At 43.2% G+C, this 15,751-nt stretch overlaps 1 protein-coding gene across 2 annotated transcripts in view; it reads right to left on the bottom strand.

The window, feature by feature from the left end:
• Nucleotides 1–15,751, bottom strand: part of NPC2 (NPC intracellular cholesterol transporter 2) — a 429,334-nt gene that overhangs the window by 190,229 nt on the left and 223,354 nt on the right. For both annotated transcript variants that reach the window (XM_044074627.1, XM_044074626.1), the window contains one exon: nt 6,872–7,044. In XM_044074627.1, coding sequence (XP_043930562.1) covers nt 6,872–7,044 — 173 coding nt within the window. The remainder of the gene's footprint in view (nt 1–6,871; nt 7,045–15,751) is intronic.

Below are 15,751 nucleotides of genomic sequence, written 5' to 3' on the forward strand. Positions count from 1 at the left end.
GGCAATGGCTGATCTTTTAACCAAGCATGTCTACGTATCACAGCCCCAGTCATAGCTGCCCTACATGAAGCCTCCAATGCATCATAACCACACTGAAGAAAATGATTGTTAACCTGCAGAGTGTTATGTATATGATCCTGCAATGCTTTTCTATCAATAGGCTCAGGAGAGGCTAGCTTTTTCTGTAAATCATCCAGTAAAAAATCCTGGTACTGAAACATATGCAGTTAAGTGACCTCATGGCTAGGGTGGTAGAGGTATAAACTTTTTTACCCCATCTCTCCAGGGACCTAGCTTCCCTATCCGCTGGCAGTGGATTCTTGGCAGTGGAAGTAGCCACTCCCTTGGGGCCCTGTGAAATAGTTTCTAGATCCACAGAGTGGGCCTTAAAAAGATGTTTGTGAGTGTCAGGGACCCTATAATATCTATCTGTCTGGCTTGACAGGAGCAGGGGGGAGAGAATCAGGGTTAGCACTGGAGTCAGAGAAAACATCATCCAAAACATCCATAACTGGAGGAATAGCTAAAGGTCTGTGCTGGGGAAGCTTGAGGAAGGTACGTAGCCTTTTCCTGGAATCAGAGAATTCCTGACCCTGCCATTGGAAATGTTCCCTCAGAGTGCAGGACTTCACCAAACGAGAAATCCTCCGGAGGGGAGGCAGAGGGAATTGATTCCTCAGCATCAGAGTCCTCATAGGCCTGGAAGGATTCTTCTTGGGTTTCTGAATGCTCAGAATCCCCAGAGGCTTCATCTGAAAAGAGGTTGTCAGCCTGCTCAGTTCTGGGCCTTTTCTCTGCAGGTGGCTGCGAACCTCTGTCTGGGTGAGGCTGAGACCCCCTGATAAGAGAAATAAGATCTGCAGCAAGAGACATGATCTGTTTATCAGAAGGGGCCTGAGCAGCAGGTTTAGGATGGGCCTTGGCCTGGCTGGCGGCCTTAGCACGTGCAAAGGCCTTGATTGACATGGATACAGGAGGCCTTGCAGCCCCACGTGCAGGAGTAACTTTGTCTACAGGAATGGTGTCGGGTAGATCCAGAACTTCGGTTTCCGGAAGAAAATCAACAACCAGCACCGGAGAGGTCTCCGAGACCGAAGGACGTGTTAACACTGTGTCGTCGGCCTGGAGCGGTTGAATTACCGCTTCCGAAGGGACCGAAGCACTAGCGGAGGGTTTAGGAGTTGCATCGGTGGTGGACGCGGGTCGAGGATGTCGGTCCCGGTCCTTTCGTTTTTTGGTAGATTGAGTTGTCGGTTGATCCGACGGCATAATATACGCAAAAGATTCACCGAAAAAGTCTTCGGCAAATTCTGCCCGGTGCCTGAGAGTGCGCTTATTAAAGCAAGCACAGGCAGCACAGGCCAAGACGTCGTGGTCTGGGCCCAGGCAAGGAAGGCAGTAAGAATGGAAGTCCTTATGAGGTATTTGTTTACCACAAGACAAACAATTATTAACTTTCTCAATTTGTTCCGACATCGGCTGAGGTAAGAAAAAATGTTCCCCAACGGGGTACTTGGCTTTTAGATGACTTCGGTACTGAAAACACAGGAGCTGACCGACCGGCACTTGCGAAATACTTCTGCTTCAGGTACCGCGCAGCAAGAAAGACTGAAGATGGCGTCGGCCGATGCCTTTATACTCCAGCCGCTCTGACGTCGGAGAGGAGGCGACACCAGCCGACACCGGACCCAGACTTTGGAATCCGGCCGACAGAGGGCTGCCTGAGGCAGGACAACCCATATGTTATGACTGCAGTTGCATTCTTGAAGGACATCTAGAAACATCGTGGTCAGGGCCTAGGCAAGGAATACAGTAAGAATGAAAGCCCTTATGAGGTATTTGCTTCCCACAAGAAATAAAATTTTACTTTTTCTGACATCGGTCTGGAACAAGAAAAAAAGTTTCGCCAACGGGGTACTTAGCTTTTAATGAAGACTTCGGATCTGAAACTCGAACACGAAAATCTCAAGAGTCGGCCGACCGGCACTTGAACTGCTTCTGCTTCGGGCACCACGCGGCAAGAAAGACTGAAGAAAATGGCGTCGGCTGCATCTTTTATACCCCTGATGACCTGACGTCAGGGAAGAGGCGACAGCAACTGATGCAGGACCCAAGACTTTGGAATTCAGGACGACGGAGGGCAACCTGCCAGCAGGATAACCCAAATGTAATGACTGCAGCAGTGAAACACGAAGAACATCAGGAAATGCATGCCATCCCAGGAGAGGTACCAGGAAAGGCATGCCATCCCAGGAGAGGTACCTGAAGCCAAGGAGAACGCCAACCCTGATGAGGGGATTGGAACCGAAGAGTCAAAGGCAGATTCTCCAATACCACCAATGGTGTTGAAGGCAATGGCATCTTCAGCAGACCAAATCTGTCCAATACCTTGCCTTTTTTGTCCACAAGTGAAGAGATGGCATTCACTAATTGCTTATTTCCAGCTATGGGAAGTTGTAGAAATTGTAGCTGGGTCAGATACAAGGTAATAAAACAAAAATTTGTTAGTTTGAGGTACCCAATAAAGTCTGCCTGTCTTTTCAGGGCCTGCAGGTTGAGAGTCAGATGCATTACAGACAGCTTTAATGCCATCAAAATAGAAGAGATGGGTGTAGAATGAGGTACATCCACTTGCTAAATATCATGGTATCTCTCCTCATTTAAGGGGGAATATTCATTGGTTCCCACAGAAATTTCATCCTGGAAACAGTCTGAGAAAGAATTCCTCCAATGGAGGTGATAAGGACAAAGTTTCCTCTGAATCAAAGGATTCAACTTGTGAAGCTACAAGGAGAAGGAGAAGCACCGTCTCTGTCCATGTCAGAATCTTCTGTTAAAGTTTCCTAAGGAGCATCTTTACTGATATTGCCCTCAAGTAGTGATTTCTGAGCAGCAAGATTAACAGCTTGTAACAATTGTCTGTGTAAGGTTAGAAAATTATGAACAGGTATTTAAAATACCTCCTTGAAAATCCAATTGTGCTCCCCAATACAAATGGGGGGGGGGCAAATAAGTGTGGAAGGTGCCATTTCTGCAAGTATATTTTGCAGGACAGGCAATCTGTAGTTGGGAAGCCCTTACAGCAGTTTTTTTTACATGAAGGGAACTGCGACAGCAATGGATTGGTTTACATTGCTATTTGATAGAACTGTAATTACTTGTACATCGGCAAAACCATTAGGAGCCTACATAAGCATATTTACAAGCATCTGCATGCCATTAAGAATCAGAATAATAACGCACTTACATACCAAGTACAGTGGTTAGGTTAAAAGATTCTTATCTGGCATAGTGGACAGAGTTAAAGATGAAAGAGGAGGTTTTTGAGAGAATAGCGGTGGTGCAGTGGTAGCATTATCGCCTCACAGCAAGAGGTTCTCCCGTTCAACTCTCGACTGGAGCGTCTTCTCTGTGGAGTCTGCACGTCCTCCCCGTGGTAGAGTGGCATTCGAAAGACATGCGTGAATAGGCGTGCCTTTGTTGAAGGCTGGGCGTCGAGCTGGCATCTCGGCACCGTATAAATCTGTTGCCAATCATTGGCGGACTGGAGTTCTGCTGTGGCGACCCCTAACTGGGAAAAGCCAAAAGAAGAACAAAAAAAAGGGTTGAGGGATGCGAGTTAAAGTTGCAGTTAAGGTTAAATGCCACCACGATCCCTAGTATTAATCACATTTCCATTGCCCCTATTTTATGGGAGAAGGCAACAGTGTTATAATTTTAATTTATTAGGTTCTGAGTATGGCTTGCTTAATATATATTTTTTTAGAAATTATTCAATTTATGGAGAGAAGTTTTACCTTTGAATATGCAAGTAATTACTTTCGTTTGAATCACATGATTAGACTATTTAACGGGATTAGTTAGGAATTTCTGTGTCTTGTTATTTTTATTAAAGTTTTGTACCTTGTTATTGTATCACTTGGGAGACTGCTTTTGTTTGTATTTGTCACTGTGCTTTGCTTTTGTTCAGTACACCACTATGTGGGTTTTAGTTTTTAAAATTATGAACAGACACTGTTTTCAAATAAAGAATGTCTAACTTTTTTTCTTTACAGGTAATACTCTGGAAGACCAACTAGGAGATGGCACTTCAGCCTTGTCAAGAGATCTCTTTCTCTGGCTACCCTGAGAAGCCCCCAGGGAGTCTCTCCAAGACCCAAAGAAGATGGTCCTTCCATGTCCAAAATGGACACTGGCACACTCCAAGAGATATGGCTGACCCTAGGCCAGGGCTGCTGAAAAGGACTACAACAGAGGACCCCGGAGAGCAAGCAACTGGTCTGAGGAACAAAGGATGGCCATTACAGGTTTACTCACCAGAAGCTGAAGCACTGGGCACTGTCTGAGCCTTTGGTGATGGTGGTGGGGATTCTTTATTTTGTTTTTTTCCTTTTTAGATACATCAGAAGAACCAGCAAGACTGAAGTATCCATGATGCAGAGCTCAGGAACTGGTCTGAAAGCAGGTAAGCAATGCTGGAAGGAGTCAATCGGAAGGTAAGTTGTCACAGAATTGTTCACAAGTACAAGAAGCACACTACACTTATCAACACAGTCCCATTTTGTGTAACGGCATAAGCACAACACATAAAAATTGTCAGAAAAACAGAACTTATCCTCAATGCACATTGACAGAAAAAAAAATAAATTACTGGCAAGTTGTCACAAAGTGTACACAAGCACTAAACCCATTATAAACGTATTTCTCCTTGCAAAAACACTTATTGATCCTAAAAAACAGTTTAAACGATTGCAAAAGCAGCAAATTTGCCACAAAACAGCCACCCAAAATAAAAAAAATAAACAGTTGGCTAAAATAGAAGAAATTTTCATTATGGAATTGAAATGGTGTTTTTTTTAAATGGGTACCACTTTTAGTCATAAAATAGAACATTGTTTTTTAAAAAGGCAACAATTCTGCGTGGAAGCGTTCCCTTGGGGAGATTTAATCTGCCAGAAGGTTGGTGGCAATTTGTTTCTTCTGTGAAGCCTTTAAGCTTCTTCCTCTCGAGGTGACAAAGTATTAAAGACTTTTTCAATATGCTGATTTACCACCAGTGGGTTGTCCAATCAGCAGTCAGAGTGAAGGTGTGTGGGGAAGGCACAGCTTTGTGAAGCTAATTATACATCCGAAAGGCTACTGCAGCAGTGAGAATGATGACCACATACATACAGAAAACAGTAAATATTCACTTTGAATAATCACTTTGAACAAAAAGAGTACAAGAAAGAAGGCCTTCTGCCATGAAAAAAATAAATAAAAATCAGAAAACATTATAAAAAAAAAAAAGCAAACAAAAAATAGGAAAAGGCAGTCTAGGGCCATTTTCTTCTGAACCATTTGCAAAGTGTAGCACATTTTCCTAGCTATTTCTTAGATAAGGGTTACTGACCTCCAAGTTTTCATTGACTAAATTTCCAACCATCACAAATAGAGAGTAAAGTGCAGAGAACAAACTCACAGGTCTGCACTTCTTAAAACTTGTGTAATTTGTAGATCATTTACTTCTTGACTTTTATTAAGCAACCTAGGATATAACTCTGTCATACAAAAAAACAATCATAAGAGCTAAGCAGAGTTTAATATACACCAGTGCGTTTCCTTTCATGTTTTTGGGCAGCTACCTCCTTTCTAAGTACATTCTACAGCTCTAAGTTTCCTGGACTAAGGATGGCCACAGATCCTGCAGTCAAAGGGCAGAAATACTACTCTCTCTCTCTTATGTTTGCTACACATTTTACATTCCTAGTAAACTGCTGCATTTCTCAGCAGAATGTAGTGATAAGCTTCCTATACTTTTATGCATTGCACAGAAAATGGTCACAAAACTCACATCTATTTTGAACCAATGGAAAAAAAAAAACAAAGAATCAATCACATATTTTTAGTTTACCCGCAGCAGGTTTTATAAGGTTCAAGTGCAGTTCACAGATCTGACAATCAGTGGCAGATTTATTCTTAATCACATACTCGTCAGAATTTTTAATAAATTCTGCAGAATTAGAAAAAGGTCTCTTTTACAACTTCTGGTGTGGAAGAACCCACCATGGTTGAAGAATGTGGAAGAAGGTAAGAGAAAGAAATATTTTAAAGACTAATTTTTTTTAAATTACTCATCACATGAATGGATAAAGTGGTCAATCTCTGAGGGGAAGAGTTTATAAGACATTTTTTATGCAACTGCTGGGAAGAAGATTGCTTCCCTGACTCTGGGTCACGCAAGTCAGCTGATATGGCTTCTGACAAAATGTGTCCTTAAGTTTTCATGTAAGTTTATGTTAAGTAGCTTGGCTGAATTTCTGACAAATGTACTCCACCCTCAAATAAATTAAGCAAAGAATATGCCTATCCATAAGTGGAAAAGTCCAATCATAGATTTGCTAAGTAAAAGACTGGAATGCCTCAAGACTATCGGCCTAGGTCCAATGTCACAGACATGAAAGAAGGCTTTTTGCCAAGGAAAAAAAAGAAAAAAGTAGAAAGCATTATTTTGCAATAAAAGTAAAAGGACACAGCAAGAATATTGAGTATTCATTCACCACAAACTTTCAAAACAACAAACAAAAACAACAAATGCAAACAATATAAAACAGTGAAAAAAAAAAACAATAATAATTCAGCCTAGGGCCACTTTCTTCTGAACTATTTGCAAAGTGTAGCACAGTAGAATTGGAGAGAGCAGCATAAGTACAGCATGATGGGAAGGAGAGAGTTTATGGCAGCAGCTGCTCAAGCAGACCTATCTGTGGCATCACTCCAGTTGGTTACAGAACAGTGTTTTTATCTGAATGGAAGTTTGTAAATATGGTGTAGCAGACCTTGCCCCATCTCTGTCCTCAATTTTACATGCGTTCACACAAAACATACTTACGCTGGGATATTCAGACTTCACTACCATTTTGGTCAGATAGTTATAGTTATTCCCAGACTTTACAGGACAACTGATCCCTGACTTGCAGCCATCAGGCTCTGGAATAGGAAATGGAATAGGAAGACCGCCAATAATCCCATGGACGATAGCATTACATTTCTGGCTTTCAACTTCTGCAAGAGAGACGTGGACACAGCATTAACACAAGATCTAAAGCAACAAAAGAAACATACCTGTTATCTATCAAAGCAACAAATACATATAAACTGAGGAATGGCAGCTCTAACCACGAAGATGTACAAGGAAAATATTTTTTTCTGGGTCTTTCGGTTCCCTTCTGCCTGAAAAGCATTACGTTTCTGTAATCATACACAGGCACATTAGTTCCCTGACTGTGTGGACTTACCTTACAGATCTGGCAGGGAGACTGTCTGTATTGGGGGGGGGGGGCATCATTCAATTAACTGTCTTTTCTGTTTACATACCATAAACCTACACTCTGGTGGTGATGCACACACCTGTGTCACACCAAGGGCAAGTGCATGCATTTATGCTCCCCTGCATGTGAGATGATCTTTTTACCATGACTGGCTTGGGCAGTGACATTGTGCACCCTCCCAGATGGAGTGGTCTGACAACCTTTGCCTCACATCACAGGAGTGGCAGGCAAATCCAGCTGGGAAGTCACCTCCCTCATCTCCCAGGAAAGGGGTCATCCATCCCCCCTGCCAGCCCATCAGTCACCATAGCTGCTAATCAAATCCTCCCAGGCTGACTAGACTATAGCCTCTGTTTAATTCCTCAATACCAACAGATTGATAATAAATTGCTTTTAATTCTTTTTAAACCAAGGATTTGGAACTTCTGATAAGAATGTTATTTAAAATAAATTCAACACATTCTGTAAAAAATACAATGCAGTTATTTAGTGTTTGCATATACCTGGAAACGTTCCCTGTCTTTTATTCTTATTTTACTGTAATTTTACTGCAGCTCTCTCTTTTTCTGCAACTTAAAAACTTTTTTTCTTGGTGTTTTAAAAAGTTCCTGGTTAGGGCAAGTAGTTTTTTTCCCCATTCTATGACTGCAAAGAAATTTAATCTACCTAATGCCGATATGTGGAAGGAGCTGAAAATATATTGTTTTTATTCAAGGTAAGCAGAAGAGAAAAAATATTCCTTTTTTGAGCTGCCAGTGCTGGTACTATCTTGGAGTTTGCCAACCTACACATGCCCAGTCCTGGTTTACTGCTTCTACAGTAAATTTAACTCTGGAAGCTCCTCTCAGTCTCATCTGTTCATACTGGTGATGAATGGAAAAATCAAAGTGGAAAGGCCATCAGTTTAGACTGTTAAATGTCAAGTTATCTTCTCATCCACAATGTTTCACCTGCTTACAAAAAATTGGAATATGTTCGCCAGCTAGGATTAGGGTTCGTGTTTTTGCTCCTGGTAACAGAGGCAGCAAAAGGGACACTGATTCCGGACTTTCTCTAAGTAGTGCATGTGTGGGACATCCTGGATGGATCAGGTTGCTTTACTGGTGCAAACCTCTTTAGTTTTAAATGTGCAGCTTGGCTACTATGTTGTACTGAGCTACTGTACGAGTTATCCAGGGCCTCTACCAGAAGAAAGCCACAATGAGCATACACACTACATGCAAAAGCTGGGACAAGACTGCTGATCAAACTGCCGGTTTCCATTCCTCAAGAAGTGGCTTATGATTACTGCTACTGTTTTGCTTCTGTGAGACTAGGTGGAAAGGAAAGTACAGTTGTGTAAAATCTTACCATGACAGTAGATGTTCTTTTCGTCACTGCTGCAGCATTCTTCACTAAAGGAACAGTACAAAAGCTGAAGAGGAAGGCCCAAAAGAGAACTCCACAAAACCATGCAGAATAGCTCTGGCAAAGCCAGCCCTTGCCCTGGAAACATCCAATTTGTAATGCTTAGTGAAAGTATGGACAGAGGACCAAAGAGCAGCCTGAAGGATGGAATTGGTATCCAAGTCCTTGAAAAAAGTAACAGAGGAAGACACAGCCCTGGTAGAATGAGCCTTTACAGAGGCAGAATGTTTTAACAAACAAACAAAAAAAAAAAACAAAAACAAATGGCCTTAGAAATCCAACAGGAAATGGTCTGTTTAGAAACAGCCAAACCAAGAGGAGATCCAGGATGAAAAGAAACAAAAAGTTGCTCAGACTTCCAAATGCCCTTGGTCTTATTTAAATAATACCAGAGTGGTCTATGTACCTCCAAGGTGTGAAGAACGTTGTCTCTGGCAGACTGTGAAGAATTGAAAAAAGTAGGCAAATGAATAGACTGATTAAGAGAGAACTCAATTACAACCTTGGGCATAAAAGAAAAGATTTGTACAAAGAGATGGAGATACTTTATTTCTATGAAAAACCAAACAATGGAAGAGCAGCCATGAGAGCCCAGGCACCCTCCTAACTGAGGTAAGGGCCAAAAGGATAAACTTCCAAGAACAATCCTGCAAGGAAGCTAAAGCAGCAAGTTCAAAATGACCTCAAGGCTAGAGGCCAAAGGTGGAGTCAGACAGAGAAGCAGAAATAGCTGAAAGGTTAGTTTTAACAGAAGAGTATGCCAACCCAGCATGAAGCAACTCACACAAATAAGAAAGGACCAGAGGAACCTCCACAGATAAGGGATCCTGGTCATGAACAAGGCACCAGACAGAAAATCTCTTCCATTTGGACAAATAAGATTGCTTGGTACAGCAAATTGTCAGTTAACCGGCACCCATAGGGATTGGTAGATGCCAGACAACTGTAGTTTCTGGTTATCTGAGAGCTGCTATTAAAAATACACCTGACTAATACTGTACCTATATTATTTGTTTGTTTTGCCTTGTTCTCAGGCTGAGGGCATTTATTCCCATCTTTCCTACAGAAGTGCAACACGTAAGTTGTACTGCATTTCATTTTTTTTTTTTTTTTTGCTGGTTGCTTGAGTTCCGGTTAACTGAGAGTTTGCGGTAGTGGGATTCCCATCATCCTGAAGAACCCGGAGGGCATCCTCAGAAAAAAAAGGTGCCTAAAAGGGATAAGAACCCTATTACCGACTGTCAGCTGAAGACAAGCGAGGATAGATGAGAGACCCCTTGTCTTGTGTGAGTAGGTCCACCTTGTGAGGTAACTTGTGGTGATTGCCCATGGCTAGGTGCAAAAGAAGAGGGAATCAATATTATCGAGGCCAAAGACAGGTCACCAACAAGATTTTGGGAGAGTCCTGTTTGGTCTTGAGCAGGACCCTCGATATAAGGGGAAGGGGAGGGAAGGCATAAGGAAAAGTACAGTTTTGTACCTACCATAAATGTAGATGTTCGAAGATCCACATTGCTGCAGTCCTTACACTTGGGTAGTCCGCTGTCCTCGGTCGGCCCGAATACCAAAGTATAAGGCTGACGTCGGTCAAGGTGCATTAGACTGACGTCAGTGTACAAATGCGCATGACCGACGTCATATCCTCAGTCTTTTCTTGCCCCAGATGTCAGAAGACCTTAAAAAAGAAAGGCCAAAACCAAAAAACAACAACAACAAACCAAACACCCCTGCACTAAATATATGTACAATATATACAATTATACAAATGTACAACCCAACCCACACAACCGCCTCTAAACACAGAGGGGAAGGAGGGAGGGTAAATTGGACTGCAGCAATGTGGATCTTCGAACATCTACATTTATGGTAGGTACAAAACTGTATTATGTTCTTCATCTCACATTGCTGCAGTCCTTACACTTGGGTAGAATCCCAAAGCAGAGGTAAGGGAGGATGGCAAACTATAAAGAAGCAGGAGCTGCCAACATGCCCTGTAAAATAGCAGTGGCAAAACCAGCCCTAGATTTAGAGTAAAGAGGAAGGTGGTAATGCTTAGAGAAAGTATGCACTGAACTCCAAGTAGCTGCCTCCAAAATATCCTTAGTTGCCACCCCCCTTAGAAATGCAGTTGAAGTGGCAGTAGCCCTAGTGGAATGAGGCCTAATCCCAGCTGGAATCTCCTTGCCATGATGGGAATAACAGAAAGCAATGCAAAACCCAATCCACTTAGAAATAGTTTGTTTTGACACAGGCTTGCCCTGAGAACTTAAAGCAAAAGAAACAAACAACTGCTGAGACTGCCTGAAATCCTTAGTCCTGCTTAGATAATAACGCAACTGCCTGTGTACATCTAAAGTGTGCAAAATCTTTTCCCCTTTATTTTGGGGATCTGCATAAAAAGTAGGCAAATGAATAGTTTGGTTTAAAGCCACACTAGAAACCACTTTAGGCATAAAGGAAGGATTAGTACGTAAAGATACCCTATCCTTATGGAAAATTAAGAAAGGCTCAACTGCCATAAGGGCCTGCAATTCAGAAACCCTTCTTGCAGAGGTAATGGCCAACAAAAAAGCGGTCTTCCATGACAAATATTTCAACTCAGCAGTAGCTGCAGGCTCAAAAGGCTGTAGAGAGTTTCTCCAACACAAAATTGAGGTCCCAAGCAGGAGTAGGAGCTTTACGTGGGGGTCTTATATTCTTTGCCCCTCTAAGAAATTGCTTGAACAAAGGATGAGAAAACAATGGTGGGTCACAGTCATAGTGAGCTGAAATTGCTGCAGCATGAATCTTAATGGAAGAGAAAGACAAACCTTTGTCCAATAACTCAGTAAGATATTGAAGAGCCACACTCAAATTAGGCTCAGAAACATCCAAATCCTTTGCTGTACTCCAAAATAAAAATCTCTTCCATTTTTCTGCGTACACTTTCCTTGTGCTAGGTCTCCTAGCTTCCAAAATCACATTCAAAACTTGCTGTGGAAGTCGAGACCTGCTATGGTTCAAAACAGAATATGCCAGGCTGTTAGATGAAGAGAGTGAAGCTTGACATTGAGTAAATGACTGTCCTCCTGAGACAACAGGTGTGGAATCAAAGGTAAAGGCCATGGAGGCTTCCTTACCAGACTCCTCAGTAATGGGTACCAGTGCTGCCGAGGCCAATCTGGAGCTATTAAAATCATCCTTGGTTTGTCCTGTCTGACCTTCAGGAGTACCTTTGGTAGGAGAGGCAGAGGTGGAAAGGCATACACATGAAGATTTTTCCAACTGAAAGAAAGAGCATCCACTTTCCAAGCTGTGTGATGAAACCTTTTCATGCAAAACTTTGGCAGCTGGTGGTTTAGTGGAGAAGCGAACAGATCTATGTCTGGAGTTCCCCATGACACTGTCAATTTCCGAAATACATGAGGATCCAATTTCCACTTGTGGGGATCCATGATTTGCCTGCTTAACACATCTGCTAAGGAGTTCTGTGCTCCCGGCAGAAACCTTGCTTGAAGATTTAGTTGCAAACTTAGAGCAGTCTCCCACAAAATCATTGCTTGCCTGCATAGAGGATAAGAATGTGTTCCCCCTTGCTTGTTGATGTACCACATGACAGTTGTGTTGTCTGTTAGAATCAACACCTGCCCTGGAAGAAGTAAATCCTTGAAAGCCATTAATGCAAACTGGACTGCTAACATCTCCTTCAAGTTGACATGTAGATGTTGTAGTCTGGCAGGCCACTTGTCTTGTATCCACTTTCCATTCAGATGAGCTCCCCAAGCTTTGTCTGAGGCATCTGTCGTTAGAATCTGACTCGCCTCTGGCCGGGTCACAGAGAGTCCCTTGTTTAGGTGACATTCCTGAGCCCACCACAAAAATTCCTTTTGAATGCAAGGTATTATTTGAATGACAGTGTCCAGATCCTGGCAGTGCTGTGTCCATACATTTTTGAGATACCATTGCAGCTTCCTCATATGCAGTTTGGCATTGGGAAGCACCAGAATACAAGATGCCATGAACCCTAAGGCTTGAAGGACTGTCCTTGCAGTCAGCCGGGACTGATGAGATAGTTGACGGAAGTAAAGAGAAAGATTCTTTTGTTTGTCCGGGGTTAAAAAGGCCATCTGGGTTGCTGTATTCAGTCTCACACCCAGAAAGCACATGTCTTGAGAGGGTACTAGACTGGACTTTATTTCGTTCACAGAATACCCCAGGCATCTTAGCACTGCTATCACATATTCCAAATGCTGAAGAAGCTCGTCCTTCCCTTGAGCCAGAATCAGGCAATCGTCCAAATAAGGATAGATCTGTATTCCTCTTAGTCTGAAGAAAGTTATCACTGGAGCCAGAACTTTCGTGAATACTCTGGGCGCAGTAGATAAGCCAAAGGGCAATGCAGAGAACTGATAGTGAGAATTCCCAGCTCAGCGCAGATACTTCCTGCAACTTAGTCTGATAGGAACATGAAGGTAAGCCTCCTTGAGATCCAAAGTTACCATCCAGTGATCTTTGCCCAGCAGAGGTAAAAGCTGTTGTAACGTCAACATTTTGAACTTAGGAATGTCCAGATAAGTGTTGAGGATAGATAAATCCAAAATTGGTCTCCACGTGTTCCCCTTTTTTGGTACTAGGAACAGGCGAGAATAAAATCCTAGGCCCCTTTCTGGCATAGGAACCGGCTGTATGGCCCCTATTTGGAGTAACAGAGAAATTTGCTTGTAAGCTTCTATTCTTTGTTGAGGAGGAATGTCTGGCATGCCTTTGAAAGGAGGCAAGGTATGGAAATAAAACCTGTAACCGTGGTGAATGATATCCCATACCCATCTGTCTTGGGTAACTAAACTCCAATTTTCTTTGAAAAGTGCCAACCTTCCTCCCAAAGGTGCTGCCAGGCGAGAAGGCTCTGACAGCTGAAAAGGTAGGTCATTGGGTCTGTTTACGAAAGGACTGACCCCTGCCCTCACCCGAAGACTGTGCAGGAGAACTCCCTGTTCTAGGCCTGAAAGAGCCCTGAGCTCTGCCCCTGCCACGTCTAGATCTACCCCTAGACTGGGAATCATAAGAAGGATACGTCCACCCCTTAGTAGGCCAATTTCTACTAAACTTTGGAGACTGAACCTGTAAAAAATCTTTAACAGTCTGCATAGACTTAGCCTTGTCTTCCATTTTCTTTAAAACTGCTTCAACAGGAGAACCAAACAACACATCAGATTGTAAAGGAGCATCTAAAATCCTTGTCTTAACATGCTCAGCTAAATTCTGATCCCTCAGCCAGGCGTGCCTGCGAAGAACAGAACCAGTGGCAGCCACCCTCGACGAGGCCTGTACTGCATCAAAGCCACATTGCAAAGAATACTTACCCACCTGTTCAGAAACATGTACTAAATCTTGTAACTCTTTACACTCAATACCTTCCGCCAGAGCATCTACCTTAGACTTCAATTGTGAAAGGAGATAGTTTTGGTATTTCAACATGTGAAACTGGCAATTCAAAGCCCTCATAGCTAGAGTGGAAGAAGTATAAACTTTCTTTCCCCATCTATCCAAAGCCCTTGCCTCTTTATCGGGGGGAACCGGATTTTTAACAACAGAAGCCTTAACACCATTAGGCCCCTGAGAAACAGTTTCTGGGTCTGCCCTAGGACTCTTAAAAAGATACTTATGAGCTTCAGGCACCCTATAATACCTATCCGGTTTAACAGGAGCAGGAGGCAAAGAATCAGGATTAAGAGAAGCCTCTGCAAAAACATCTTCCACCACATCCAGAACAGGAGGTATAGCTAAAGGCCTATGCTGGGGTAAAAACAAAAATTCCCTAAGCCTTTTCCTGGAATCAGAGAAGTCCTGGCCTTCCCACTTAAAATGCTCCCTCATGGAATGAAGAGTCTCCGAAAAAGAAAAATCCTCAGGAGGGGAAGCAGAAGGAGTAGAATCATCCACATCAGAATCCGAATAAGGAGAATACTCCTGCAAGTCTTCAGCCGAAGACTCAGAAACATCCGAACCCTGTTCAAAACTCCCAAGGTCAGGTTCCACCCTAGGCCTCTTATCAGGAGGGGGCATAGAACCTCTAATCAGTGTAATCAAATCTTCTGCCATTTTAAGCATATGCTTCTTGGGCACAGACCCTGAAGAACTAGGGGTGACACCAACTGAAGTTAAACCTGGCCTGCCTCTGGGAGAAGCCTTGGAAACAGAAGGGGAGGGTCTAACCACCTTAGGAAGGGAGGGTAGAACAGCCACCTGAGAAGCCCCTTCAGCCTGGCCTACCTCCTGAGAGGACACATCTTGTAATAATAAAGTCTCTCCCTGGGACTCCAAAGAAACTTCTGGCTGAACCTCCGGCTCCACGAGCCCTCTAAAGAACCGGCGTCCGGACGACGGTTCTTCTAACCTAGGCTTGCAGCTTTGTCCTTGCACTTTTTCGGCCAGGCGGGCCGGAGCATCCGACGGCATTTTATAATTGCACCGCTTCCCGAAGACTAACCTGCCACAATCTAATCTTCTCTTTATAGTGCGTTTGTTAAATCTAGCACAAGGCGACACCCAACAACGTCGTGCTCAGGCCCTAAACAAGGAATACACAAGGTATGATAATCCCTATGAGGTATCCGTTTCCCACAAGAAATACAGTTATTCACTTTTTCTGACATCCGGTAAAATACTGAGGCAAGAAAAAAACAAAATATTCCCCAACGGGGTACTTAGCCAACTCTGATTCGGTCTGAAACTCCGACTTCGGAAAATTTCAGAACGCCAACCTGCACTTGCAACGCTGCTTCTGCATCGGACCATGCGGCAAAAAAGACTGAGGATATGACGTCGGTCATGCGCATTTGTACCCTGACGTACTGACATCAGTCTAATGCGCCTTGACCGACGTCAGCCTTATACTTTGGTATTCGGGCCAACCGAGGACAGCGGACTACCCAAGTGTAAGGACTGCAGCAATGTGAGATGAAGAACATCATCCCCTTCCAATAGAAAAAGAGGGCATCCACCTTCCATCATGGAGGACTGGGAACTCTAGTGTAAGAGAGAGGAAGCTGTCT

This window comes from Protopterus annectens, chromosome 6.part0 (assembly GCF_019279795.1).
Source record: "Protopterus annectens isolate FY-2018-M chromosome 6.part0, PAN1.0, whole genome shotgun sequence".
NCBI lineage: Eukaryota > Metazoa > Chordata > Ceratodontiformes > Protopteridae > Protopterus > Protopterus annectens.